This window comes from Arvicanthis niloticus, chromosome 22 (genome assembly GCF_011762505.2).
Source record: "Arvicanthis niloticus isolate mArvNil1 chromosome 22, mArvNil1.pat.X, whole genome shotgun sequence".
Lineage (NCBI taxonomy): Eukaryota > Metazoa > Chordata > Mammalia > Rodentia > Muridae > Arvicanthis > Arvicanthis niloticus.
Window position 1 is genome coordinate 18,815,316 of NC_133429.1, and position 27,890 is coordinate 18,843,205.

The 27,890-nt window shown below is 44.6% G+C and overlaps 1 protein-coding gene across 1 annotated transcript in view; it reads right to left on the reverse strand.

The window, feature by feature from the left end:
- Positions 1 to 21,283: 21,283 nt before the first annotated feature.
- Positions 21,284 to 27,890, reverse strand: part of Cradd (CARD and death domain containing adaptor protein) — a 147,434-nt gene continuing 140,827 nt past the window's right edge. Inside the window, exon 3 of the mRNA XM_076920041.1 lies at positions 21,284 to 22,013. Within this exon, the coding sequence (XP_076776156.1) occupies positions 21,712 to 22,013 (302 nt within the window). The 3' untranslated portion in view covers positions 21,284 to 21,711. The remainder of the gene's footprint in view (positions 22,014 to 27,890) is intronic.

The following is a 27,890-nucleotide window of genomic DNA, read 5'->3' on the forward strand; positions in this document are numbered from 1 at the left end:
AATACACGTATTGCACAGATATGCAGAGGTAACAACCATACACATAAAATTTAAGTCAAAATATTCTTTTCTAAAAAGAAAAGAAAAGAAACTTATAATTCCCACGAGGCTTTTCCTGAGGTTTTATAACCAGTAAACAATTGCTAGAGAAAAGAAGACCTTTTTTCTGCCGATATTTATCCAGAAGTTGTGCAGGAAGCAGCCATGTTGAAGCTTTACAGAATTGTTACTATGCTCCAGAGGGCTTTTCGGTGACTCAGCTGCCTGTGTTGACCATGCCTCTAGAAGGTAACGTTTCATCTATGCTTCTGGAGATAATTCAGGCAAACTCATTGATTCACTATGCTAGACTGGTTGAGCTGGGCTAGAATTATTTCTTTGGTCTGTCTTTGCCTGCTGTGGTGGATGAATAAGAATGATCCTTATAGGCTCATGTATTTGAATGCTTAGTCACCAGGAAGTGGAACTCTTTGATAGGATGAAAGATCAGGGGGTGTGGCCTTGTTGGAGGAAGTATGTCCCTGGGGAGTGGGCTTTGAGATTTTTCTCTGCCTGTTGCCCACTGATCAGGGCATAGAACACTCATCTGCTCCACCACCATGTGAGCCTGCATGTTGCCTTGCTCCCTGCCATGATGATAATAGACTGAGCCTTTGAAAATGTAATCAAGTTCATAATTAAATGTTTGTTTTTTTTTTTTTTTTTAAGAGTTGACCGGGTTATGGTGTCTCTTCGCAGCATAAAAGCAGTGAGTAAGACACCCTCTGTGTCTGAGATGAATAGAAATGGACTCCCCAGGAAAAGCCCTGCCACCTTGGCCAGTGTGGAAACTACTCTCTGACCAGGCCACAGTGGGCATGTTTAAGGCAGCAGTACTCAAGGCAGCTGAGGCAGATTTTCTGCACTATGGTATTGGTATGGCTTGGTAGAAGAAATGAGCCTTTGGTTCTGTCTGCCTGAAATATAGCTCTTGCCACATGGAGTGAGAAGATCAGGCTGACTCCATGACAGGCTTCAAACTGGCAGTTAAGGAGACAAGGCCTAAATCTCTGTTTCCAAGAACTGGACAATTCCAGGCAAGTTCAGGCCTCAGAAGCTGCCCTGTTACCTGGCCTGAGGCAAGGACAATAGGTCAATAGCAATTTCCAGAACTTTCTCAGTAACAGTTCCCAGACCTCCCAAGCAAGTTTCCAGCCTCCACACCCTGGTAATAGAATGTCTATAGAGATGGACCCAACAAATTAACATAAAGGTCACCTACCCTAGAATTCTCTAATGTGCTTTAAATCAGGCCTGCCAGCTCACTTGGGTGTCTCTCTGTTCTGGTAATGGGAGACACCAGCACACTGGACTTCTGCAGAATAAAACACTCTTTGCATTTACATACTATTGGAGTCCAGGGTATCATACTTTGGCAAATCATGGACCCTTACAAGAGTAAAAGAGCATCAGTGTTCTGTTCCTGAAAGGGTGAAATTGTAGCCCCAAATTGGGAGCAAAGGAGAAAGAAAATACCTCCCTGCAAATGTAAAATTTTCCATGTCCAGGGTAGAACTGAGAGAGCAGGTTATGGTTCAGGTACCACAGGCTTATGCAGTGTTTACCAAGATGTAAGTTTTTCTTGGGTACATATTTCTCCATTGGTTGTCTACTGTATCCCTTTAGTATAATTTCAAAGACTTGGAATAAATTTTTTAAATGCTTATCTGGATATGAGAGTACCTGACTATTATAATACTAGTATTTGATATGCTGAGGCAGGAGGATGGCAGGTTTTAAGTCCTCCTTGGCTACATAGCAAGTGTCTTTCAAAGAAGGGGACGCTGTGTTACTGGGAAATCAGATTGAGAAGCCCTTTCACTTGTGACAGTATCTCATGGAGCACAGGCTGGTTTTAACCTTGATATGGAGTCAAAAATGACCTTGAGTGCCTGATTTTCTTGCTTCTGCTTCTCAAACACTGAGATTACAGTTGTTTGCCAATACCCTCAAGCCCAATCCTTGCCTGTCTGTACCATTAGTTACTTCTGATGAACACTCTTTGGCCATCCTTCTCCTTTGTCTCCCGTATATACATCTTTTTATCATTTGAGGAGGATATTTCTACATAGGAGTTTTCTCCTCCTCCTCTTTCTCACCTTCCTCTTCCTCCTCCTCCTCTTTCTTTGTCTTCTTTCTTAGATTTAAAACTCATATTAGTGCCTGGTGATGTTGGCACATGTCTTGAGTCCCAGTACTCAGGAAGCAGAGACAGGGAGATCTCTGTAAGTTTGCAGACAGCCTGGTCTACAGAGTGAGTTCCAGGACAGCCAGGGCTACACAGAGAAACCCTGTCTCAAAACCAAACCCCAAATTGTATTATTATTCAAATTTAGAAGTTTATTAAGCCAAACCTTTTAAAATTTCTTTGGTTTTATTAATTCTCTCTTCTCTCCAGATAGTGTGTATGTTCATGGTTATCAGGTAACTGGTGTTCTGTTCATTTCTCTTCAAATATTTTCTCTCTTCAGCTTTATGGGTTTTGTTGATGTTGTTGACTAATTTGCAAAGGTCCCAATCTTTTCTTCTGCTTTTTCTAAACTGATGATAGTCTTATCTAAAATGTTTTCAATTACGTAGGTGTTTCCTTTTTTTTTTTTTCAACTTCAGATATTTTATTTTCTCAGTTGTGAGAATGTGTGTCAGTTCAACAATTTCCATTTTTTTCCCCTTAAGAGTTTCTCTATTTTTCCTACAATCCCCACACCTTCATACAGTATATTAATCTGTTCTTGTCAATATGGTAGTCATCTTAAGTTCCATATATGCTGGTTCTAACACCCACTTGCTTTGTGGCAATCGATCCCTTTGCTTTCTGGGGCTAGTTAGTTAGTTATTCTCTTTGTTCTGGCCCACACTTTTCTATTTCTTTGCACATCTGCAGATTCTGATTGTGTGTGGGACATTGCAGAGAGCAGAATGTCCACTATCTTCCTCTAACAGGTGCTTGGTCTTACACCACTGGAAGCCAAGCTGTGGATAGCCCTAATGTGGTGTAAGCTGTTTCCGAAGCCTTGTTAAGGTCCTCGTGTTGCGCTTTGTCCTCAGTCCTATGCTACAGCTCATACTCTGGGGATGTGCTCTGTATAGCCGAGGCATGATGCTCATGCCTTACAGACTGAATTCCAGAGATGTTTATCAAGTTTTCCTAGGTTGGTAGGATTTTAACTTCAAACCTTATCTCCCCGGTGCCAGGCAGCTGCTGGGATCTCTGCTCATCATTCGGCACTCCAGCTGCTGTTTTCTGCTATGATCTTTGGAATTTTGCCCTATACGTTTCCACTTAAGGATTCTGCCAAGATTTTGTACATACATCTGGGCTCTCCCTTGCCGCTGGACCAATCCTTCTGTTACTCCTTCCTTCAACTTCCCTAATTGACTAAAGCCTGTTTCCTGCAGACGTGTGAATATCTGCAGGGAAGAAGTCACTTAGGTGCGATTATATCCCATCAGTTTGTGCCTGCTTTTGAATCTGTTTTCAGAACTCCGAGTATATGTGCTTTCTCATTATTATCAGGAAGTTTAGTCTGATACGAACTACTGTGTAGTTACTGGAAGCCTTTGTGTATATTTAAACATAAGTGGTCATGATATATGTTCTATTTTATAATGATAGTTTTAATAAACAATATATCTCATACATCATTTCATGTTGATAGACATTAATTAAACTTGTGTCTTTTCCCTGGTTGGTGGTGCTTGAAATATTTAACAATAAGGCTTCAAAGTAAAAATACATTGTTAAGTAGAGATAAGAGTTACGAACTTGAACTTCTTCAGTGTTCTTTGAAAGAAACTAAGTCGGTTTATTTTATAATAATCTGCCCCCTTAGAAAGAACATACTACAGGAAACCAGTTGTATTTGGATTTATAGTACCATAGATTCTCATAGCATGTATTTTTCTGTTTCTAGTTTGCCCTGGAAGCAATGATATAATAGGTTTTGTACATTTATTCTCAGTCTTCCCAAAGAATCGTTGTGGAATCAAAGCAAACCTATATTTAAGATTTTAATTGTAATGTATACAGTCATCTGGTGTTATGCACAGGGAATTGGTTCTAGTACTTTCCCTGCAGATACCAGAACATGTGAATGCACAAGCTCCTTACAGGAATTAGATAATATTTGCAAATAATGTACACACATGCTCCCTGGTATATTCAGTTACCTCAAGAACACTGTTAACAACCAATGCAATATGAACGTTATGTTGACAGCTATTTTACTATTGTGTGTTGGGAATAATGGCAGGGGATTACATCTGTCCTAGACAATTCCCCAATACTTTCTGTTCTTGCTTATTTGAGGTTTTTTTCAAAATATGAAATCCATAGTTACAGGCTGTCTATAACCACCAGTTGCTCTTCATTGAAGGCTCTACAGTGACATACTCCTCAACAGTATATGAAATTGCCCATTAAAAAAAAGTTAACTGTATATATCATTACGCTCTTAAATCATTACCATTGAACAGAAATGTGTGTTATCCCAACTTTTGTTCTTCTCAGTCTTGATTATGAGCAACTCTAGACTGAGGCTGACCTCTGTGCACAGGCATAGTGGCCACTCCTTATGAACTCAGCACATAGGTGCATTGATCACTTAAGGAGTGTCCCCAGCCACTGTCCCAAATCTACTTTGGATTCTAGGAACAGAACTTTGAAGACAGATCAGCCAGTGATGAGATTACCCACAAGCAGGAGCGATCACTCCGAGGAAAACAAGCGGTCCCTTATTAAGCATGGCTTCTTCCAACCACTATGCAGAAGCAAGCCTGAGATAGATTAACCATATCACACCCTGCTCAACAGTGCTTGATTAGGCACGTCTCTTTCCCACTGCCCTAATCCTTCCTCGGTTTGAACAAAAAGTTAGTGTCGGTACTCTGAAGATAAACTTGGGGGTCACTGATTGAACCTTCTCTCTGTGTCCTTCAGCACCGACTTCTTCTTCAGCTGCCATACTGGTATGGGTAGCTGAACCCAGTCTGTGAGGACTCATGGTACTGGAGACTTTATCGTAAAACACCAGTAACACCAGCAGATTAAATAAGCATCCACCTGAGACATCAAGATGGAAGTCAGACCAAGATGAGAGATGAGAGATCCAGAGTCCAGACCCGCACGCAGTCTGTAACCCCCTCAAAAAGAAACTCTCCTTAATCTGTTCTCGTAGCTTGCTTCCTTATAAAGATTCATTTCTTTTTATTTTACATGTCTGGGTGTTTTGCCTGCATGTGGGTCTATGCACCTCATGTATATAGTACCCTAGAGACCAGAAGAAGACATTGGATCTCCTGGAACTGGAGCTATAGATGGTTTCTGATGCTGTGTGGGTGCTGGGAATTGAATCCAGGTCCTCTGGAAGAGCAGCCAGTGCTCTTAACCAGTGAGTGTCATCTCTCCTCTCCAGTCTACGTAGTTTGCTTCTTATCATTTACTATAGTTATAATTTTAAAGTAGATGATAAGCTCTATGAGGGTAGGGCTTTGTTTGAGTGTTTGTTTGCTTGTTTGCTTGTTTGTTTTCCAGCTATAGTAGCCTCAGTCTAAGTATACCTCTTGTGGTGCGCTGGAGACTCTAGGAAAACTTGTTTGCTAAATAACGAGTGAGCCAGCCAAGAGCAGGGAAGTCTGTGGTAGCAGGTGAAGCCATTTCGAGAGTTAAAAAGAAGAACCACTGGGGGGACAGGTATGAGATGCTTAGAGTTCGGAACCTGCTTCTACAAAATGTGACTGAAGGGGGCTGGCACGTGTCATCCCAAACATGCCTCTTTGGTGTAAGGGGTATTTTGAACTGGTTACTGGTACAGGAGAAGCTGATAACAGAATGGAAGAAAGCCTTTTATAGGAGGACTCTCCAACTCAGATGGAAATCTTCAGTTACAAAGGTGTCTCCTTTCTGCACCAAGAAGGAGCGGCTGACTCTAAGCAACTAGGAAGGTAGCACAATGGGGAAGGCGTGACACAGAACCACACAGAAAATGTTCATCGTGCTTGCTGAGCATTTCCTAAGCATCTGGCCAGGATTCTGCAGAGCCTTGCACCCCCTGCTCTCTGTTCTAGGAACTGATGGAATTCCAACCTGCACTTACTCTTACTCTCTGTTTCCTATTACCCAGGCACACATGCTGTTAAACTTCGGTTTCCTGATCTCTCGGTCTCTTTTGTTATAAGGGACCATCCTCACTGAGAACGATGAAAAGGTGGAGAGTAAACTATGCCATTCATCTCTCCTCTGCCACTGTACTATACTGATGGTCTGGACATGGGAGGGAAGGGGTTCTTCCAAGTCTCACCTGTGGCCAGAAATCCCACTTATGCGTCTGAGTGTCAGATATGCTCACTGTGAGTTGTAAACACTGGGACTCTAACCATGAAAAGGTTCATTCTACTGACACCTGCCAAAGCCCAGGACTTGAGAAACAGCCTGACAGGATGGAAAGGAGCCTTTGCTGGCAGCAAACCAGCAAGCTGAAGATGGTAGAATCCTGCCCAGGACAAACTATCCTCCCTAACAAGCAAGTGAAGAACGTATACATTGAATTCAACACAGCATTCATTAGCTGCAGATGGCTAGGTAAATGCCAGAGCAATCTCGACTCCTACAGTGGTCTGCTTCTTTGATACACATTTTGGCGTTCTCTGAAAATCACTGATATTCTCCGTTCTGTACATCACAAGGAAGATTGCTGATTGAAAAGCTTGATGACCTGCTGGGTTTTTCTGTTCCTTGTTCCTGGTAGAGATGACTCTGGCATTTAATATCATAAGCATTTCTTTGGAATTTACAATGTCAGGAAAAAGAGGGGGGAAACAAAGAGGCTGATCCTCACACACAACAATTTGCAAAGGGCAACTTGACCTGACCAGTGGCTTGGGAAACATTAGCGCCCTACGGTGTCAGGGGAGGGCATCCCTGTTGGAAAGTTGTTTACGGAGCTGGAAAGAGAATCCTCTGGCTTTTACTTGGGAACCCAAACTTTATATTGACCAACAGCGACCTTGGATAATCTTAGCTGGAATTAACAAATCCAGATGACAGGCCATGTCCCAATCCTGTTGATGGCTTCATAAGATTAGCTGTGTAGAAAGCAGAGTGCAGAGTGCAGTGCCAGTGGCTGCTAAAGGACAGGAAGATCATTCCTCCAGGGGAAGAGGATGCTAACAACATTTCACTTTGGAAATAGCTTTGGCTTGGGCTCCAGGGGCACAGAAGAGAGGGTCTGGGGTGGAGACACAGAGCAAAAAGCGTTCCTTACAGAGTGCCACAAGGAGCGCATGTTGTGTGTGTCTGGCAAAAGCCAGAACACTCTTTGGCTCACACACCGAGGCAGCTGTGTCTTCCCTGTAATAGCAGGGAAAGGGAAAATTAAACCATTTATATATTAAAAAAAAAATACAATCAGTATCACCAGGAGTGGGATGCAGGATCTATCTGCAGCAGAGCAGGTCTCTCTCTCAGGCACTTTCTTTTCCGATGCTCTCTCCTGCAAGGCGCTGTCTATTCAAGGTCACCAATGGGGTGCTTTTTCTGTAACTCCAAGTCAAATGCCACAGTCAAAAACCCACGCTGCCCCTGTCTGCACAGTCACAGACTCGTAATCATGGCTGTTTACTAAATCCTAAATCCCAGGGGACACAGCCACTGCAGCCTGACTTTAGTCCACTCTGTCACATGACCCGATGCTCAGAGAAGACTATGCCTGGTACAGATCATCATCTATTTCATGAAACCACTCACCCATTCTCTGCACCAATGATGGGAAGTAGTGATGACGTAAGAATGTGGCCAGTGGCGTGCACTCATTTTGACCTGTAGCTGATGTATCCTTCTCTCCGAGCTGTTTTCCTGAAAGTGTGGCTCAGACGGTGGCTAACTCCTCCTGGACATCAGTTCCTTCCATCTGTAAAATAAATAAGGTAAACAAGGCTCACCCATGGTCCCTAAGAATATTAGATGATTAAACTATAGCCAGAGTCCTAGGCTGGAAGGATTACAAGTCACATCCAGCTACAGAGATGATAGCAAAAGGTATAGGAGGTGGCTGGGTATAAGGTGACGGCCAAAGGTAGTGGAAACAGTGCTTGCTATACAAGTATGGGGACCGGAGTTCAAATCTCCAGAGTTAATAGAAATGCTAGTTGGGTCTAGTCATAGCTTGCCTATAACCCCGGCACTTGGAAGGAGGGCATAAGGGATCCTCAGAGCAAGCTGCCCAGCTAGACTTGCCAAATCAGTGAGCCCCAGGGTTAAGTGAGAGACCATGCCTCAATATGTAAGGTGGAGAGTAGCCAAGGAAGATGCCTCTGGCCTACACACATGCACATGCACACTCATGTGTGCACACATGCAAGCATGTGCACACATACATGCACATGCACACGAATGCACTTGTGCACACATCATATACACATCCTCATTCTGGTCAAGGAAGACACTTGACATCAGCGTCTGGTCTACACACACACACACATATACACACACACATGTATATATGTATATATACATATATATATATATATATGTATATATATACATATATATATACATACACACACACACATATATATATACATATACACACATATACACACACACATACACAGATACACACATATACCTACACATACACATATACAAATACATACTTGTATGCATATCATATACATAGACACATTCCCCCCCCAAAGAAAGACAAAGAAAAGGATGGAGGAATTTTATCACCAAGGCCATGTCAGAAAGATGGAGACCAAGCACTCCAGCTCATTTGGGGTACAGATAGGAGTTTTTCTAAGTAGAGAAGAACAGGGGTGAGGTGAGAAGGAGGCGTATTTAAGCAGGCTTGCTCAAACTGGGGCATGGCTGGCTCATCAGTTCTGGTTCCGAAAAAGTAGCTTCAGAGATGTTCTTATCGAAGTTGAGGGTCAATCCTGTTCCCAAGGGATGACTGCTCCTGACATGGTGAGGAGGCAGATCCACCTCCCACCCACTGATAATTTCTTCCGCTTAGGAGGACCATCTCGTCTGAGATGACCAGCCTGTGCTGTTCCACTGTTTCTGGAATTCGGGGGCCAGGGTAGACTGTCAGGACTGCAGATTTTGGGTCACTTTGGAGGAGGGTGGAGTCTGGGACAGGATGTTGTAAAAAAAAGGTAGTAAAATAACTTAGTTATTTTAATCTTTGTACTTTAAGCTTTGAAAGGGGGTTAGGTAGGTGAGGTAATTTAAAGCCAACAAACCTCAGGTCACCAGGTTTTAGACAGACACCCCTTAGTGATTAGCACGCCTAGGTGTCAAATTCAGTAGGAATCTGACCCAAAGTCAAGGAGATGGGCCCAGGATAAAGGCAAAGCTGCCAAACCCTATTCTGCATTTAGTTGCTCATCGAGTGAGGATTTACTGCTTTTTATCAGCTACAGTTTCCAAGTCCTTGTTATGAAAGGACACTCGTGTTTGCTTGGAATTCCTTCCAAAGGCCTGGTGTCTACCAGGAGTTCCATGACAATTCTTCTTTCCTCTACACCCTGCCCCGCCCCCTGTACTCACTGTACAGAAATATTTTGTTCCTGCAGGATGAGCCAGGTGAGACAGAGCAAGAATTTAGCTAATTAGACATTTGGACACATTCTAGTGCCGGTCTAGATTACGAATCCACAGGTCCCTGGAGTGGGGGAGGGGAGCCGTCGCTCTGTATTCTGGGAAAGCTTTTTCTATGTTGAGAACTGACCTGGAAGGACTACCTCACATGCATTCGTTCATGGTTTCATGTCTTCGTGGAGACTTTCATACTCACGACTGTATGTCTGGTAGACCCTGAGTTATGTTAAATGGGATCTGACACAATGCCAAGAAAGCCTTGGTTTTTTTAATGCTTGACTTTGGAACCAGCAAAGAGATAGTTGGCCTGGCTTATGCCTATTGTTTTTGCTAAAGGTTGGGCATTTTTATATAAATCAGAGTGTGTTTCTGGATGTTCAAACACATCCCCTTTGATCATATAATGCTCACAGGAGTCCCGATAGTGCTTGCTTAGACCTTTGTGGTTCAGAAGAGAAAGCTTACATAAGGCTAATGCCCCGATCAAATCCTAAAGGATATGTGATCATAAGGTATCCCCAGGAAAGTAGCGAGTGAATGCCAGCATGGGTAGTGTTTTAGATACTGAATATTATCAAAGTGTACTTGACTGGAGCTGCAACGGTGGTTATGGATTGACTGTTCTTCGTGGATTCACGTATTGTAGCACTTGGTCCTCAGCTGGGGCACTGTTGGGGAAGTCATGGAACCTTTGTGACATGGCCCTCCTGTAGACAGTAAGTCACTGAGGACAGCTCTGGGGGTTAGAATTCGGATCTACTTTTGGTTGAATTTCTGTTTCTTGATCTGCCATGCTATGAATGCCACAGGCTCCGCTGCCAGAGATGGCCACCAGCATGTATGTCCCTCTATGATCAGCTGTGTCTCCTGAAACTGTGGGCCAACATAAGCTTTTCTTCTCTTAGGTTACTTTGTCAGGTTGCACTGGTTAGAAAAGGCAACCAACACAGTGGCTAACATTATAGTGTCACTGTCACTTTGGATAGATCCGTAGTATACCAGATAGTCCTAGATTCTGCCACCCCTATTACTCCAAGATGCGTGGTGACAACTTTCACTGCAAAAAAAAGAAGAAAGCCTGTAAATGTTTCTAAATGCCATGTATTAGAGTGTGTGTATGTGTGTGTGTGTTTATATCTGTGTGTGTATCTGTGTGTATGCACATCTGTGTGTGTGTAACTCTGTGTTTGTGTGTATCTCTGTGTGTATTTGTGTGTGTGTGTGTGTGTGTGTGTGTGTGTGTGTGTGTGTGTGTGTAGTACCATTCCTAGTAAGGATGCATTGCTGAAATGGAGGTCTAATAACACTGCACTAGAGACACAAATGGAAGATAAAAGTCAAGGTCAATTATATCAGGGCTCAGTGGAGGAGTCCAGGCGAGCAAGTGAAAATGCGAATAAGACAGTGGGAAGAATGAAAGCAGACAGAAAATGCCTGGGGCAGCAGACAGGTTTCCTGATGCAGTTCCCCTTGTGGGGAAAACCCAGTTCCTGTCTGCTTGAGTATGGGTGCCACCTGGCATCTGATGCTAACCGGAGAGAGTGCCCACTGGCCATCGACGTGCATGCAGTACATGCTATGGCTTGGGTTAGATTCAGGATGGCAAAAGGCCAGGGAGAAAACTTGCAAGGATATCGGAGCCACAGGAATGAAAAATGTGACAGATGTATTCATCATTAAAGGATGAAAGGAAGAGTCAAAAAACCATATGTCTCTCGGCAAGTGTTCTGTAATGTGATGTGTTACACTGGTGAAGATGGATTTGGGGGAAGGAGAATAAATTACTGGTGTTTAAATATCACTTGAAATACTATCTGTGACCTTTAAAGACTCTTGGCTATTTTTGGAATCCATGAGCTACTAGTTTTCCCACTGCACTCCAAGGTTAAGTATTATCCGCCTCAGTTTGTCTGTGAAACAAATATTTCCAAAGATAATCATAGGTGGTGTCATAGAAGCAAGATTCCAATGTCAGAAAAGTGTGGGAAGTAGTCCCCTCTTCCATTTTGGGTAGCAAATGCATACTGGCACCTGAAGGTCTTGAGATTTCTCCTCTTGCATTTTTAATCTAAAAGGTGTGATCCAAACTTTGCCTGGTTTTAAAACAAGTAAACCTGCTTTAACACACACACACACACACACACACACACACACACACACACACGGGAGGGGAAAGTCAGCTTCACACAAGTGCTCCTGGTATCTTCTCTTTTCAAGGGTCTGGTCTACCCTTGTCTTCTTCCCTCTGCTAACACATACATTGTTTTGAGCCAGGATCTCACTATGTAGTTTACACAAGCCTTGAACTCACTGTGTAGCCCAGGCTGGATTTTGACTTGTGATCCACTTATTTCAGACTCTTGACTGCTGGAGTTACAGGCAGCATGCCTCGGGCTTAGCTTCTAACTGACACACCCTACCCCCCCACCCACCCCCCCAGCATTTGCACTTATTCCATACTTCTACCAAGCCCCGGATCAAGATCCATCTTAACCACTGTCCTGCATAGTGGGCATGCTGTTTGCTGTGAGATTTTACAGATCTGTCTAAGGTGCTACTGTGTTACTTCAAGTTGCCTTTGGCACTAAGCTCTGGGTGTGTAGGATCCTCTGGGTGTGGGGGAATCATCTGGGTGTTCAGCATCTTCTAGGTTCAGGGGATCCTATAGGTGTGAGAATCCTCTAGGCATGGGGGATCCTATAGGTGTGAGAATTCTCTGGGTGCGGGGGATCTTCTGTCTGGGATGATCCTCTGAGTGTTGGGGTTCCTTTGGGTGTGTGGGATCCTTTGGATGTGTAGAATCTTCTGAGTGTGTGGGATTCTCTGGGTGTGGGAAATCCCTCTGGCTGTGGGGAATCCTCTGGGTGTGGGAATCCTCTGGGTGTGGGAATCCTCTGGGTGTTGGGGTTCCTCTGGGTGTGGGGGTTCCTCTGGGTGTTGGGGTTCCTCTGGGTGTGGGGTTCCTCTGGGTGTTGGGGTTCCTCTGGGTGTGGGGGTTCCTCTGGGTGTTGGGGTTCCTCTGGGTGTGGGGTTCCTCTGGGTGTGGGGTTCCTCTGGGTATTGGGGTTCCTCTGGGTGTTGGGGTTCCTCTGGGTGTGGGGGGGCACATGATCTGTAAACAGCTCCACTTACCTCCATGTGGGAGCTACACTGCTCTATTCTATGTGTTCTAAAGGTTTTGTAGAAAAATATTGTTCCATGAGCTTCCCAGTAAACGCACCAAAGGCTAGCTAGTATGAGCCTCCAGAGTGCTCGGAGCACAGGCTAGCCACAGACCCCAGATAGCTAGGGTTACAGGCTAAGTCATCACACCCAGCTCGCATGCTGCCTTCTCACGAGGCTTTCCCTGACTCGTTGACGTAGTTCTTCTTCTTACTCTGACTCTAGTAGTTTCTTGGTTATGTTCTTTTTCTCGGTAATCGGGAGGTCCTCTGAGAAAGAAACGTGGTACTGTTACATTGGGTGCCTAAGCTCACTGAAGTTCTGCCTGGAGCACTGAAGGCTCTTAGTGAACGGATGGATAGATGCGGGATGAATTTCTAGAAGCTGCACAAAAAGCTTTCATGGTTGACCCAAACTGAAAATCATTCCATGGTTTCCTAGAACGGTAAGAATTGTTTCCTTCCATTTGATTTAGTGTTAGCGATGAAGGCCATTTGTTTTTCCTTTCTCAAATTAAATACAGAGAGACAAGTGTCTGTTCTGGAACAGGGCGCCTAAAATGTCATGGTTTGTCTCATACGCAAATCTTATAAAGCTGATTTTTTTTTCTTTCAAATTTGTTTCAGGCTCTTGTTTTGAATTAACTCGATGAAATATCCAAAGAAGGCTAACTTTATAAAGAAAGGGTTTTTTTTTTTTGTTTTTTGTTTTTTTTGTTTTTTTGTTTTTTAAGATTACAGTTTTGGAGACGGAAAGGCTAAGATTGGATGGCTCCATTAATTTATCCCTGGCAGAGTTGGGTAACGGCAGGGGAACTTGCTAGTGGGAAAGATCTATTGCCGAACAGGAAATCGAGCTCGATACAAAGATGAATCCAGAGGTCACTCTTAATCCTGTAACAACCCGCCCCCTCCCTGAAAATCCCAGAACCCCACTAGAAGGTTCTTAATTTCTTTTTTCGCAAAGAGCTCTCAAAGACCTAAAGACTTCCACCAGACCTGCCTCTTAAATATCGCATTTCCCACAACTCCTCGCCGAGGACCATGCGACTGACAGATGAATCCTTAGGGACAAATGATATCCACACCACACCAGGCCATAAAAGTTTAAAAACAAACAACTGTGGGGCATGTGGAGGTCAACCTTGTGAAGGAAAAGTGGGATGGAGAGAGAGGCGCCACAGGCTCCTGTGACTCCTCGAAGAGTCCTGATCTGCCATACAGGGCATTAGATCTAAGATGGCTCCCCAACACCATCGAGACAGCCATAAGGAACCAAGGCCAAGGTGGTGGCTGCTTCCCGCATCTTCACAGAAGTCCTAACAGGAGATGACACCCCCCTCTTTCTGAGTTATCTCAACAGGCAGGGGTTTTATGGGGCATGGTGACGGCATGGCGCGATATGTTTGGCTCAAACACCAGTATGTAAGCTTATGCACTGAGCAATAAACTCAGATCGGCACCCCGATGCTGTGCTTCAGAGTCTGAGTACCGGGATCTGCCATGTGACTCTTCCTCTCCTCTCAACTCCCATCCTCAGTCCTGCTCCCACAAACAAACAAACAACAGCAACAAAACTTACTTTTACCACTGTTAACTTTATCTAAGCTCTGCTCTCCAAGTGCAGTAACAATTATAAAGTGAAAAGTGATGAAAAGCTAATTTCATGAGCTAATCACTGGTCCAGATCGATCAAACACTTGGTGACTCACAGATCAGTACAAAGATGTGCCAAACCAAAGGACTGAAATCCTTTATTGTGTAATAGAAAGAAAATGATCCACCAGCTAGCCACCATGAATGACAACTTGCCCCTTGACTGGTCCAAGACCGTCCTTTCTCATAAGACACCATGATAATTCCTTTGTTCAGCTGGTTTCTCCACAAAACTCTAAGATGCTTTCCACTGAGCATGCTCTCATTAACAAATTTTCTCCCTATTACAGTAGCCTGAAAAAAAAAAATCCTATCATTGTATAGTGTACTTTGCCTTTCACAATTTGTGGTCAGTATGTGACTAGGATCCATCTCTCCTTTAATCCCACACATGTAAGCAGTCTTCAAGAGGTACATTATCAAGCCGGGCGGTGGTGGCGCACGCCTTTAATCCCGGCACTTGGGAGGCAGAGGCAGGAGGATTTCTGAGTTCAAGGACAGCCTGGTCTACAGAGTGAGTTCCAGGACAGCCAGGGCTACACAGAGAAACCCTGTCTCAAAAAACTAAACAAACCAAACCAAACCAAACAAAAGAGGTACATTATCAAATGCCTTTCATTAGCAGCTTGATACTCATTTTGAACAAAAATGGGGCCTGACAATGTTGAACCTACATCCCCTGCCCTGGGAAAGCTGGGATGCCTAAGGAGTTATAGGAGTCGACTGAACTGCAAAGGACCATGGGTCTCTGTGTACTCTAAACTAGCCACATCCTTCTTCCTGACTCCCATGAAACCCATGTCTTTACTTCTTCCCAAAACCCAAAGATTCCATTCCTCTTCAATGAATGTTCTTACCCTGAGCCTGAGCAAGAGCTTACCCTAACTGACCAGTATGGTTTGTCACTCACACTTTCAGAGAGGGAGTATTGGGGTTTATTTATTTATAGCCATTAACACAAGATGTCCCCTGGGAAGCAGGAGATGACAATATTGAGTGACAGAAGATATCTTGACGACAGAAAACAGACAACCAAAGGGTCCACACCCTCAGCAGAAAGCCAGCAAGGAACTTAGCTTCAGAACAGAAAAATAACTGCTCCCAGAAGCTGAAAGAAATGAGATTAAAGCAGACGGTGGCACAAAAAAGATATTGTTAGGAACAATTTCCCAGTATATGAAGTAAATGAGGCTCTGTTTTCTCTGATTTCCCCATGGAACCAACCATTCTCAGTGTACTAAGCACAAAACACTCATTTCTTCCTTGCTGAGGAGTTCTGGTTCTAAAGAGATGAGGCGAAGGCAGGAAGTCCCCTGGAGACAGAGATGGTCATACATTGCACGGCTGTAAACTCTTCTTTGCCAAGGGATGGGTCCAGGAAGACTGTTAGCCTAGATTCCCATACGAGAAAAGATCTGTGGTCAATTATATAAAGATTTGGATTTAGATAAATGACTCTACCTTTATTTCAACACCTTCACAGTGATTTATACCCATGTGTACCGATTCGTGGTAGAATAGTTTGCTGCAGGAGGACCAGGGTTCACCTGAGGAGTTCTCAGGAGGAATGACTTCAATTCCAAAGTACTGAAAATTCCTTCAAAATTATACATCAACATGTCTGTGTAGAACATGATTATGTACATATCTGCGTCCGTGTAGAACATGATTATGTACACATCTGTATCTGTGCACATCCGAGTGTGCAAGTGCTCACATGTATTTTTTTTTTCCTGAAGAAAGTCTCTAACCATTTTCTAATATTTGTAAAGGAAGAAATCTGTGCCCTTCGATGGAGAAGAGCCAATTTCTACTGCAGATGTCCTGGGCCTTCAAAGACATATCCCCTGTGCAGACGCTTCATCCTTGGTCAAGACGTGTCCCAGAGGGGCAAGTTCATTGCCATCTAGTTCCAGCTTAGTCATGTGGAGGCATCCAGCCTCATCTGGGGTCAGCACTGAGCTAAGTCACCTTGAAGTCATTGGCACTGGCAAGGTGCTCACAACACCAATTTGTCTCCTAGAAACGGGGACGGTTAAGTGTCACTAAGAGCAAGAGGAGTACTTCTTTCATGACATCCAGCCCGTTTCATATTTTCTGCAAATACTCCCCATCAAGAATGTAATGTGACCCCCCCCAAACAGCACTGGCTAGAGATAAAATATGAAAACGAGATGGAAACACATGCTTATTGCCAAGCCATTGAATCTGCGTTTTCTCCTTGAGCATTCAAACCTGGATTTCATCACTGATGCCCTGAATGAACAATAGCTATCAGAATCACTGCCATATGTTCCTCCTGAGTTTAACAAAGCAGAGACAAGGTTTAATTGGCTCATTGAACTGTGTCTTTGAGAGACTTTAATTTTCCTAGAAGAACAGTAAATGCCAACAAGACAGACATCCCTGTTCCTCTCAGCTGTTTATAGTTCAGGGAAGTAAACAAGACATTATATTAACAACATTCCCCACATGCTGCAACATCTATTTTGAATTTCTACAAGTGTTGGAGGATGGGGGGGAGGGGGGGGGGAAGAGAGGGTGCTATAAAAAGCACCCTCAAATATGTCTGATACTGCAACCCTTGGAGCCTGATTCTGATTCTACTGTGGCTGAACATACCACTGCTATCTAGAGGTGTGGAACAGGATGGTATTTGTCAATGTGTTTAGCTTCTAATGGCTTTGAGATAGCATTTTGGAGGCATATGCATCTTGCAGGCATATGGAAGGGGTGCCATTTGTCAAGCTGGATGAAGAATCCATTAAATGGAATTCTGCTGTCTCCTAATAACCCCTAAGGGGGACCATCACGCTAACTTGGGCAGGGCTTACAACAGCTCAGCTGAAGTGTCACCTCCTCTGTGGCCAATTTAATTGCTCCCTTCTCGGCGCAGTGTCATAGTTGCTGGCTGTTATGTCCACCTTCCCGACGGGCTGAGATCCTGCTGGGCAGAGACTATGTCTTATTTATCTGTGGGTCTCCAGTAACCTGCAATGTTTTGTAACCAGCAAGAATTTGTGCCCCGACTGTAGGGATCCATTTACAGAGAGCCAAGTGTTAGATGAGACTCCCACCCAGACTCTGGCCATGCTCTGTAGTTGCCGTCAGTTCCTATTTCTTTATCCTTAGAGTCCCTAGGAATGCACAGAAGGGCCGCACAAGCCCCAGAAGGAGGAGGGGCTTCAGCCTAACATTTTGGGAGGCCCTGGCTCAGCAAAGAATATCAGGAGAAAACAAACCAAACCAAAACCCAGGAGCCAAAAATAATTCAGCTCAGACACTTCCTTTGCCATTATAGGTACAGCTTATCTTGTTTACCTCTGGAAGGCTCTCTGCAGACACAGACCAGTTCCTGTGCACATGTGAATAAACCTGCGAAAGAAGGTGGAGTGACTTCCTGTGTGACGGAACCTTCTTGCTTTTCAGGCCTCCATCCCCTGAGGAGCAAACCAGAGGGGGTCAGTTTGCTCTGTTCCCACCGGCTCAGTACTCAGGCGTGGACTTGATCCCATCATGTTGTGCTGAGAGATCTGTGGCTGTCTCGTGTGTGAGTGAGCTTCAGAGAGTGGGGCTTATGTCTTTGTTGGTCAGCTTTTAATGTCCTCAATTAACAGAGATGAGATTAGCCTCTCCCTGTATGCACCGAATTAGCTTTTCCCCGAAAGATGCGAACAAATGTCTGGTGGCCTCAGATCTAAAGATGACAGACCAAAGAAACCATTCCACCCAAATCAGAGCTGGTACAAGAATGAATTTTACTGGGACTGCTTACGAGAACAAAGGAGAGAAGCTACTTACAGGGACACTTGGTGACAACTATACTACCAGTCTCTCCCCTCTAGCAACTGTCAACTGTGTGTATACATCCTCAGGAAGCAGAGGGGCCTGTGCAGCTTCTGTGTTTACTGTCCCTTCCCTAACATTCTCTTGAAGAAGTGAAGGCCAGTGGTAATTAGATGCAGTACAGTAGAGAGGACATCTTGGGGCGAGGGAAAGCTGAGTTCAGACATGCTAAGCTTTGCTTTTTTGAGGATGTCAGGTGCACAGAGTGGTCAGTGAACAAAAATTTGCTCAGATTGGTTTTGGGTGGGGTGGGGGTGGGGGGATGTCGATTGAGAACGGCAACGCCAATGAACTTCTGATGGGGAAAGCTGTCGATAGACTTAGTAGCTAAGTGCCTTTAATCTCTTCAAAGGTGCTGCCAAAACTAGAGCACTTGCGAGTGCGCTCTAAGGGCAAAGGATGCTGTACCGGCCTCTGGCATCGGAACAACAGCTGTGTGTTAAGTTAAGGAAGCCAAGTTTAAAGGAGCCTTACAGGGCAATGCTGCTTCTGCTGCAGAAGGGATGTGCAGGCTTAACTAAGACACTGACTGCAGAGCAGAGCAAAGCCGACTGACGGTGGTGAGGACAAGGAGACTCTTCCCCTCATTTTATCCATTGTTAGGTTTCGAAATGATACCATGGACATGCACTTCATTTGCACTGAGAAAATTTAACAGCAGTTACACATTTTAAAATGTTTAAAGAAGCCGGGGCGGTGGTGGCGCACGCCTTTAATCCCAGCACTTGGGAGGCAGAGGCAGGTGGATTTCTGAGTTCGAGGCTACACAGAGAAACCCTGTCTCAAAAAAAAAAAAAAAAAAACCAAAACAAAAACAAAAACAAAAAAAGTTGAAAGATGCAGTCATGTATGTAAATGCTCTGAGAGAGAGACAGACAGACAGAGAGAGAGATGAGAGAGAGAGACGGGGGGGGGGGGGGAGGGAGACACACACAGGGAGAGGGAGAGGGAGAGGGGGAGGGAAAGAGGGAGAAGGGGAGGGGGAGGGGGAGGGAGAAGGGACATTATTTTGCTGCTTTTAGTGCCTCAAATCCCTGCTGTCCCACTGAACACATGCAGAATTTTCTTTGGGGCAGAAGATCTCTGAAGTTGTAGAATCTTCTGTGTAAAAACACATGGCATCCTGGTGGGCTCCCTCCCAGCTTCCTGGGAAATGGACAGGGGAGATGTATCACAAAGACTGTGATTCAGCTGCCTGGCTCCACTCCTAAGCGCTTCTGCAGGAAGTGGGCAGGGGCAAGGAGTGGCCCTTGTCATTCGGTAGTGGCACCACCCTGCTTACTAAGGGCGGTAAGGCAGAGTTCCACTAACCCCTCCGGCATCAGCTTTTCACAGCCCTGTTCTTAACCCCCCACTCCTGACAGCACAGGAGTGTCGCTGAGCAGGACAGATTCCTTACAAACAGCGGGAGGAGAAAGCAGCTAAGCATCAGACCTACACCAGCTAGCTGCAGCAGAGCCCAGGCCTGCTCACTCAGCCATGAGTAGAACTGAATTGTGAGAAAGGAAGCCAAGACAACTCACTATTAAGAATCCCAGGGGGATATGGCAAAGCAGTAAGTTCAAAGTTCAAAATGATAAATGATTTGTTGAAGTCTCTACTGAAGAGCCATCTATCACTGGGTACAGAGATGTGGCCAAAAAAGAACTTTATAAAATAATGAAGTACTGACTGGACCTCAGGAAGGAACATGAGAGAGGATATGGCTCGTATACAATGCTTTGGGGGTGGTATCAGTTGAATGAATGACTGGGGAACAGTTGGTCTTTTTGGTAAAGGAACAGAGGGTACGAGATGCTGAAAAGGACATTGACACATTTCCGAGCACCTGCTTCATGGTAACTGCTACCTCTTTATAGGCTTGTCCTTGGATGGAGATAAGCAGTATAACTTTATTTCCTTAGAAATTCTATAGAATTAAAATCTGGACTCTCCAATCATCTTGAAGGATGAAGGAACTGTCTGTCTACTTGTCGTCTTCAATGTAGGTTTTTCAGTTTGTTTTTGTTTGTTTTTGTTTGTTTTCTGTTTATGACTGGGCTTGCATTCACTATGGAGGTGAGAATGACATTGAACTTCTGATCCTCCTGCCTCTACTTTCCGTACTGCTGAGATCATGGGCTCACTCCCACTATACCCAGTTTATGAGCTGCTGAGACGAAACTCAGGTTTTCGAGCATGCTTGGTAAGCACCCTACCAACTGAACTACACCCGCAGCCCCTACAAAGGCCTTTTATGTCTGTCTCTGAAGAAAGCCTGCCTTGCTCTAATCCACTCGTGCACAGACAAACCGCATTCTAGCCTAGTTAGCCTACACAGGTCCTGCTGCCTGCAGAGAAGAGCCCAACAACCCCTGCAAGTGTGCCTCACAGGATTGCTGACAGGCTCACATGAGAACACAAATGAACAAGCCCTGAAAAGGATCGTTTTAGAAACCCTGCACGGTAAATTTCTGTTTCTTTGCTTTGAGACGGGGTCTTGCTAATAGTTGAAGCTGACCTGGAACACACTGCGCACCCCAGGATAGTCTTGGGGTGATCATCCTGCATCAGTCTCTTAGATGGAATTACAAACATGCACACCTGTCTGGCTAACACTCTGTGCTGTTAAGGAAAGACTGGGGAAGCCATGAGGAACTCAATGCCTTCAGTCAGTCAGGCCTCAAAGGAAACACTGACACCACCCCCCCCCTTTGTCTCTGATCCAACACCTTTAACAAATGGACAGAGACTGCTCACCAATCTGTTAAGATTAAGGGCTTCCATTTTCTCCCTGGCCTCTGCAGGGAGCTTCGGTGTCTCATGCTTAATCTGTGCACCCTGCCTGAGTTATTTATCCCCACCATTGCAGGGCAGCTATCCATCTTGTTCCACTCCCACATTTTCACACCCTCTACCTATGCAACAGAAGAGTGGTGAGTGTGTGTGTGTGTGTGTGTGTGTGTAATACAATACCTTCCCATGAAAAAGGCACACTCTATACCACAATTCACTTTTTATTATTATCATCATTGTGAAGAGCTAAGTCCACAGTCCAGTCTCCAGGCAACGTTAGCGTGGCTGCCTTGTATGCAGGACACCTGTAACACCTGCATGCAATGCTGTAGCATGAGTTTTTTTTTTGGGGGGGGGGGGGGCTGTGGTTTTTCTAGCCTCTTTAAAGGGGAACCACGAAGTTCAGAGCTGTAGTTACAACAATGCAGTCTTCAAGCAATTAAAGCCGATGGATTGTTGAGCCAGCCTGGGAGATCTGCTGCGTGATCTTGAGTAGAAGCCAGATGTTCTCTTTCCATCTAAGGATCACTGAAAAGAAAACACGCACCCAGAACAAAGCTACCTGCTGAATGAAGTCCGGTTCAGCCTGTGTGACTTGGGAACCCACCCCCCCAGCAAGTGGCAGGGCTCAGGTCACTCCAGCATGTACTGGAGCAGGCAGGGGTCAGCCTCCACTGCCTGGAGGCCCTTGTGTAAGCTTAGGAAGGTAGCCTGCTTCCCGTAACGCTGGCGCCAGCGGACAAAGGCTTCCACCACCTGGGACTGCACGTTGTGGGGATGGTTGGCCTTGCAGCGGTAGATGTCAGTCTGGGACAGTCCCAGAGACAGCACCACGGGCTCCCACTCTGGGCCTAGCTTCTGGGCCAGCTGGTTAATCTGCCGGTCTGAAGGGGAGCTGTTGAGGATATGTGAAGGGATCCCAGACATCCAGTCACCTGAGGAGGAAAAGAACAGGAAGTTGAATAAGGTAAGCACCTCAGATAGGGAAGACTTGAGAATGAGGCCCAAAGGTGGCTAGATCTCAATGACATTCAAAGTGGCAGAAGAACTTTCCTCCAACTGCTTTTAGTTATATTGGAAGATAAGACCCTGAAGGTCCTTGCATCGTACAGTTAAACACTTAATGCAACGATACCAAGGAAAAAGATTATAAACACTTGAAGGGTTGGAGAAACCCTCTGATTGCAAGAATCTGGAACCCACACTGTGCCTCCTCCCCCTGCCGCTCACAATGCCTGATTTTTGTTGCTTTTGTAGGGTGCCCAATATCGTCCTGTTTCTCGAGTGATAGTCTGCATCCCATGCCCCACCCTGGGTGAAGGCAACAGGATGCTGCCTCTGGTGCATGATGGCGCCCTTTGCTATTGGGTTGTGACTGGTTTTCAACTGTGACTCTTCTGTTCCTGTGTCTATAGTTTTGATGTGACAACTGGTCAGTTTTATCACAAGGTCATTTCTTATAAGAGATGTTCACAGTTGCTGTAGTCTCTGAGTACTTTCAGGTCAAGACTGCCTATTGTCTCATTAGGACAATGTCTTTTAGTTAGAGAATCAGTTATATACTATTTAACATCATACTTTTGAATTATAAACATACCTTATAATATATAAACAATTTCATCCCCCTTGCATAATTTTCAAGACCTCACTCCTATTTTGTGGTTGGGACTGTTGCTTTGAACAATTCTGGTACCAACTTGGTTATCCAACATTTTGTGTAGAATATTATTTGGCCTTCAAAAGAAGTAAAATTCTGACATGTTACAACACGGGCTAATCTTGAGGATGCTGTGCTAAGTAAACACTGCCTCTCTGCAGAAGGACAAGCACTGTGTGGTTCCACTCATAGGAAGGACCGAAGGTTGTCACATTCACAGAGGCAGAGAGCAGTGTGGCAGCTGGGACAGGAAGGAGGAAGGGGGTTGATGTTTGTGAGTTAAGAGGTTCAAGATATGCAAGATGAAAGGTTTCTAGAGACCTTTCCCTGCCTGACACTTCTCGAAATTTTATATGCTGCTGGTATTTTGGAGTCAGGGTTTATTTTTGCTTTTGACTACTTTCCCTTCAGTCGAGTGGATGCTGAGGAGAGACCATGAGGTAAGTGGATGCTGAGGAGGGACCATGAGGTGAGTGGATGCTGAGGAGGGACCATGAGGTGAGTGGATGCTGAGGAGAGACCATGAGGTGAGTGGATGTTGAGGAGGGACCATGAGGTGAGTGGATGCTGAGGAGGAATCATCAGGTGAGTGGATGCAGGGGAGGGACCATCAGTGTCTATGCTGGGCTCTGGCATCTATTTACCTCCAGGCCAACTCAGAATGCAGCAGAGGCTGTTAGAAAAGAAAAGCGCCTTGAAAAGCCAACCAATTAGAAACCTTCATTACGACGGGCAACCACAAAGGCCATCCCAGGTTCCCAGAGTCAGTAGAATCAACTATTTGATCTTCCTGAAACCAGTTTCCAGTATACTCCAAAGATGAAGGCCATATTTCGAAACACAAATGCATCCTACTTACTGTGATGGAAACTTGGATTTGACTGTCAAGTCTGGGAAGGTCAATGAGACTGTCATCAATAACTGAGTTTTCACTAAATTAACTGGGCAGGAGGTGGGGCAGATAGGCTCTGGGCCTGAGATTAGCAGGCCTGGGCAGTCTCTAAAGATGAGCCTGTCACAAGGTAACCAGGTAGCATGGGCTAAGTCACTTAGTGTTTCCCAGACTGCTCATTTGTAAAAGATAAAGCCAGATGGCACCCAAGGCTTCATTTAGCTGTAATTCGGTACTGTCTTTCAGAGGTGATGTTATTATTTTCTTCAGACCTTGTGATTTTTGAGTCCTCATTAAATCAACTATTAATCACTTAGCACCGTATCCCCTTACAGGGCTGTTAAACTAGAAGCATGCCTTGCAGGCTCTTCACAGTGAGTTTTGGTTAATTATTTCTGCTTTGTAAAGACCGAATACCTTCTGAAGGAAAAAGAAATGGTGAGATGAATATTTGCTCCAGGTATATTTTTTTTTTTTTCAAAACTGTATAAAACCTTCTAGAAGTTCTTGGGGAGCCACACCTTCCACAGCCTCACTGGGACCTGACAGGGCTTCGGTTGTTAGCCATTTCTCCTTCCTTGGGCTCTGCCCTCAGACCACACAGCTTTACCATAGCTGTCTCCTTTCTGTGGGACACTTATGTAATTTAGCTCTTCTAGACCATCTTCTAGTCGGTAACGACATCTCTTGTTGGCTGTAACTACAGCTCCTATAGTCTGTAATAAAGCTTCTAACTGCTCATCTATTAAAAACACTCCCTTTCTCTTTGTCTGTCTGTCTGTCTGTCCGTCTGTCCGTTCATCCATCTATCCATCCGTCCGTCCGTCCGTCCGTCCGTCCATCCATCCATCCACCCATCATTTCCATGCTTGGACAGATGTTCTCTTAACGACGATGACACTTTGTGGATCTTTTTTTCCTTTTCCTTTTCAATATAACTCGGATTCCTCTAAATGCACATGCAGAAATTTTATGGGAAAGTAATGAGAAGCCGGATGAATGGGAGGCAACAGCTGGTCTTGCAGCACTCGGCCTCGATGCCACCGGGGGCTGGAAAAGATGCGCATGCCTTTCTATTGCTCTAGAGAAGGAGGGGGAGTGAGCTGGAGAAACTGACAGGTTATGAGCACTACATAATGTTGGAAGCAGTGAGCAGGAAAATGCTGAGTCAGGCATTTGAGCTTAGACGGTTGGCAAGAACCACAGGCGCTTGGGGCCAGGCAGGCAGATTGAACCGGGTACGAAAACGACATGCATTTTGGGGTTGTTGTTGTTGTTTTGCTGTTTTGTTTTGTTTGCCAATTTAAAAAAAAATCTCTTATTCATGAAAATCACTGCTATAGATCTGACAACCTACCTCGTTCCCATCAAACGTGCAGCTGCTTCCTGGGTGAGCATAGCTGCTCTGGGGTAAGGAATTTGGTTTTTCCTTTTCATTAAAAACATGGGCATTATAACTGAGAAGTAAAATCTTAAAAAAAAAAAAAAAAAAGAAAAAGAAATGTAAAAGGAAAAATAAAGACTTCTAATCAGAGTCTTCTTACCCACAGGCGGGGGGTGGGGGGTGGGGAACAACACTGAGAACATATAATACTTTTGGAAGAAGAAGAAAAAGTTATTTTTTATCTTCATAACTAGAGGAAAAATGGATGTTAGGTGAGTGAAATATTCGAATAAATAGCATCACCATGTTCATCTTTATCACCATCATAAACTTACTTTTTTTTATTATCTTAGTGAGGAGGGGCTCATAAAGACAGAAACGGCTACAGCCCGAGGGGGCCAGGGTGAGCCTGCCTCTAACGTGTCCAGGTCACAATCACAGTGGCGGAACTGTTGGGTTCATGGAATCTTGTCCTTTAAAACCACATTTAAAATTTAACAACACGGTGCAGTTGATGAGAGACTAAGTTCCAAAGCACCTGCTGTTTTCCTAGAGTGCAGAGTAACCGACAGTCATTTTTAATGCTAGTGCCCACACTCCTGGCTGCTCTGCAGGCAGTGGGTCACCTCAATCGTTCATGAGGTCCGTCCACACTGCTCTTTCCCAGGAGACCTGCCGAAGCCATTAAAGACTCCTTATGTGAAAGTTGCATCATCTAGACATTCACATCTGAGTTTTTCTGTTTCAAAATAGAGAAACTATATTATTTCCCATTAGTGATTACTCTCTAAATTAAAAAAAAAATGTTTAAGTATTCTTTTAAGCCATATTTTAATCTTCCAAATAAAATATATAAACACGTAGACTGATATCCAGGCTAAAGAAAACGTGCTGGCCCTATAGCCCTGGATAGGATCCCCGCTGCTGATTTTCAGGCAATGGCCATTACAGAGGTGGTTTGAGACACTACAACATCGCTATAAATTATGAAGCAACTCCAGTGGATTGATGCTTTTCCTATTAGTGTGCAGACTCCTAAAAGAAGGGCCAGACCACGAGCAATACTGAGAATACCGTTAACTTCAGGTGTCAATGCCCATGTCTCTGATGGAACTCAGCTGGGTTGGGTGACTAGGTAATAAGACTGTAGTGGGTGGGGTTTGAAGGCCAGGCAATTTGCCAGCTCCTTCCCCACTGTGACACAACACCAATCCCAAGAGCAAAACACTCAGTTCTTGTACCAGGAAACCCAAGAGAAAGGAAGAAGACAGTATCCCACCCTTTTTCTGAGACAGGGTCTTACATAACACAGAGCATCCTTCATGGTCTCCCTGCCTCAGCCTCCTGGATGCTGGGTCATAGGCAGTGCCCCACCCATCTTGCAAGGTAGGCTTCTTAATGTGTTACCCTCTCAAGGCTGGAAGGGCTGCTGATATTGTGATTGACAATCAAGTGACCTCCAAAGACTGGTGAAATGGTAGTAGAAAAATTTACCTTGTTTTGGGATAAATGTAACAGACTATCCCGAGGTTTTGTTTAAACAAACAAACATGAACATATTGAATATTTTTCAACCTAGCTTAATTAAGTGCAGCCTGAAAAAGGAAGGGCTTGGTGATTTTCTTTGTCTGTTTGTTTTGTTTTTTGTAAGACACATTTTATTTTATGTGTGTGAGGTTTTCGCCTGTATGCGTACTACCTGCATTCAGATTTATATATTTTAACTGATTGCAAATGCAACAGGACTCTAGCCCTGAAACAAAAAAATAAAATAAAATAAAATAAAATAAAAATACACCTGAGAGCAATCTCGGTTCCATTAACACCTGCGTTTGGAGTCAGGCTCCATGAAGATTAGTCTCAGAACATCCACGTTAGCCAAAGGCTCGCTTCCAAATGGATGACAACTGCACATTATATGGACAGACAGAAGGCAAGTAAAGCCGAAGTGCTGGGACACATGTCACCTTGGGCAGAGGCGTGTGGCACATGCTGCAGTTAGCTAGAAGGCTAACAGGGCCACGCCCCTCTTGCTCACAGCTCACAACTCACACTCTGCATACACAGTGTCTGGTCGTTACCAGCTCCTGCCAATAAATTTTGAGAGTTTATGGTTTGGTTTTTTTTTTTTGTTTTGTTTTGTTTTTGTTTGTTTTTGTTTTTGCAACTACTTCTGGGGCAGTTGCCATGGATTCAGAAGCTGCAATCCTCCAGTCTCAGGCAATGCATAACTAGCCTGATAAAGTACAGGATATGCCACGCAGCAGGGCGAAGCGAGTCCTGCTTTGCTGTGCAGTTTTGCAGGTCTTGACAAGCTTGCGCTTCTCCGCATCTCAATTTTGTGAGGAAAGTGACCTTCAGAGATATGTTTATCACGGGGGGGGGGGGGGCTACAGTACAGGCATGTTTGGGACACCACCGACAGACCGTGAGGCAAATCTGGCTGATTATGGACACTGTTTAGGGGCTGTCTCAAGCATCATAGGCTTGAACACTGCTGTTGAGCCAAACTCATGTATCACCGTGAAGTTGAAACAAGAGAAATAAAGTCACTTGCTTACTCCAGTCATTAGCTGATGACATAGCTCAGCTGGCCAGGGGGTTGTGTGCTGTTGCCTGTCCTAGGAGGCACCCAGGCCTACGACGACGATGGCTGCAGGAAACAGCCTAGGTCACAATCCTGGTGCACATTCTGCCAAGACCTCAGAAACGATGCAGGCTCAACCCTGGATAATGCTGCTAATTCCCTTAACAGCCACGAGGATAAGGTGTGAGTCTTTTCTGGCCTTTTCTATATTTTCATATATTTCTCTATTTCTTTCAAAAAGATATGGATGTAATAGAAGCACGTGCATAGATGTGAAAATTTGAAAGAAAAG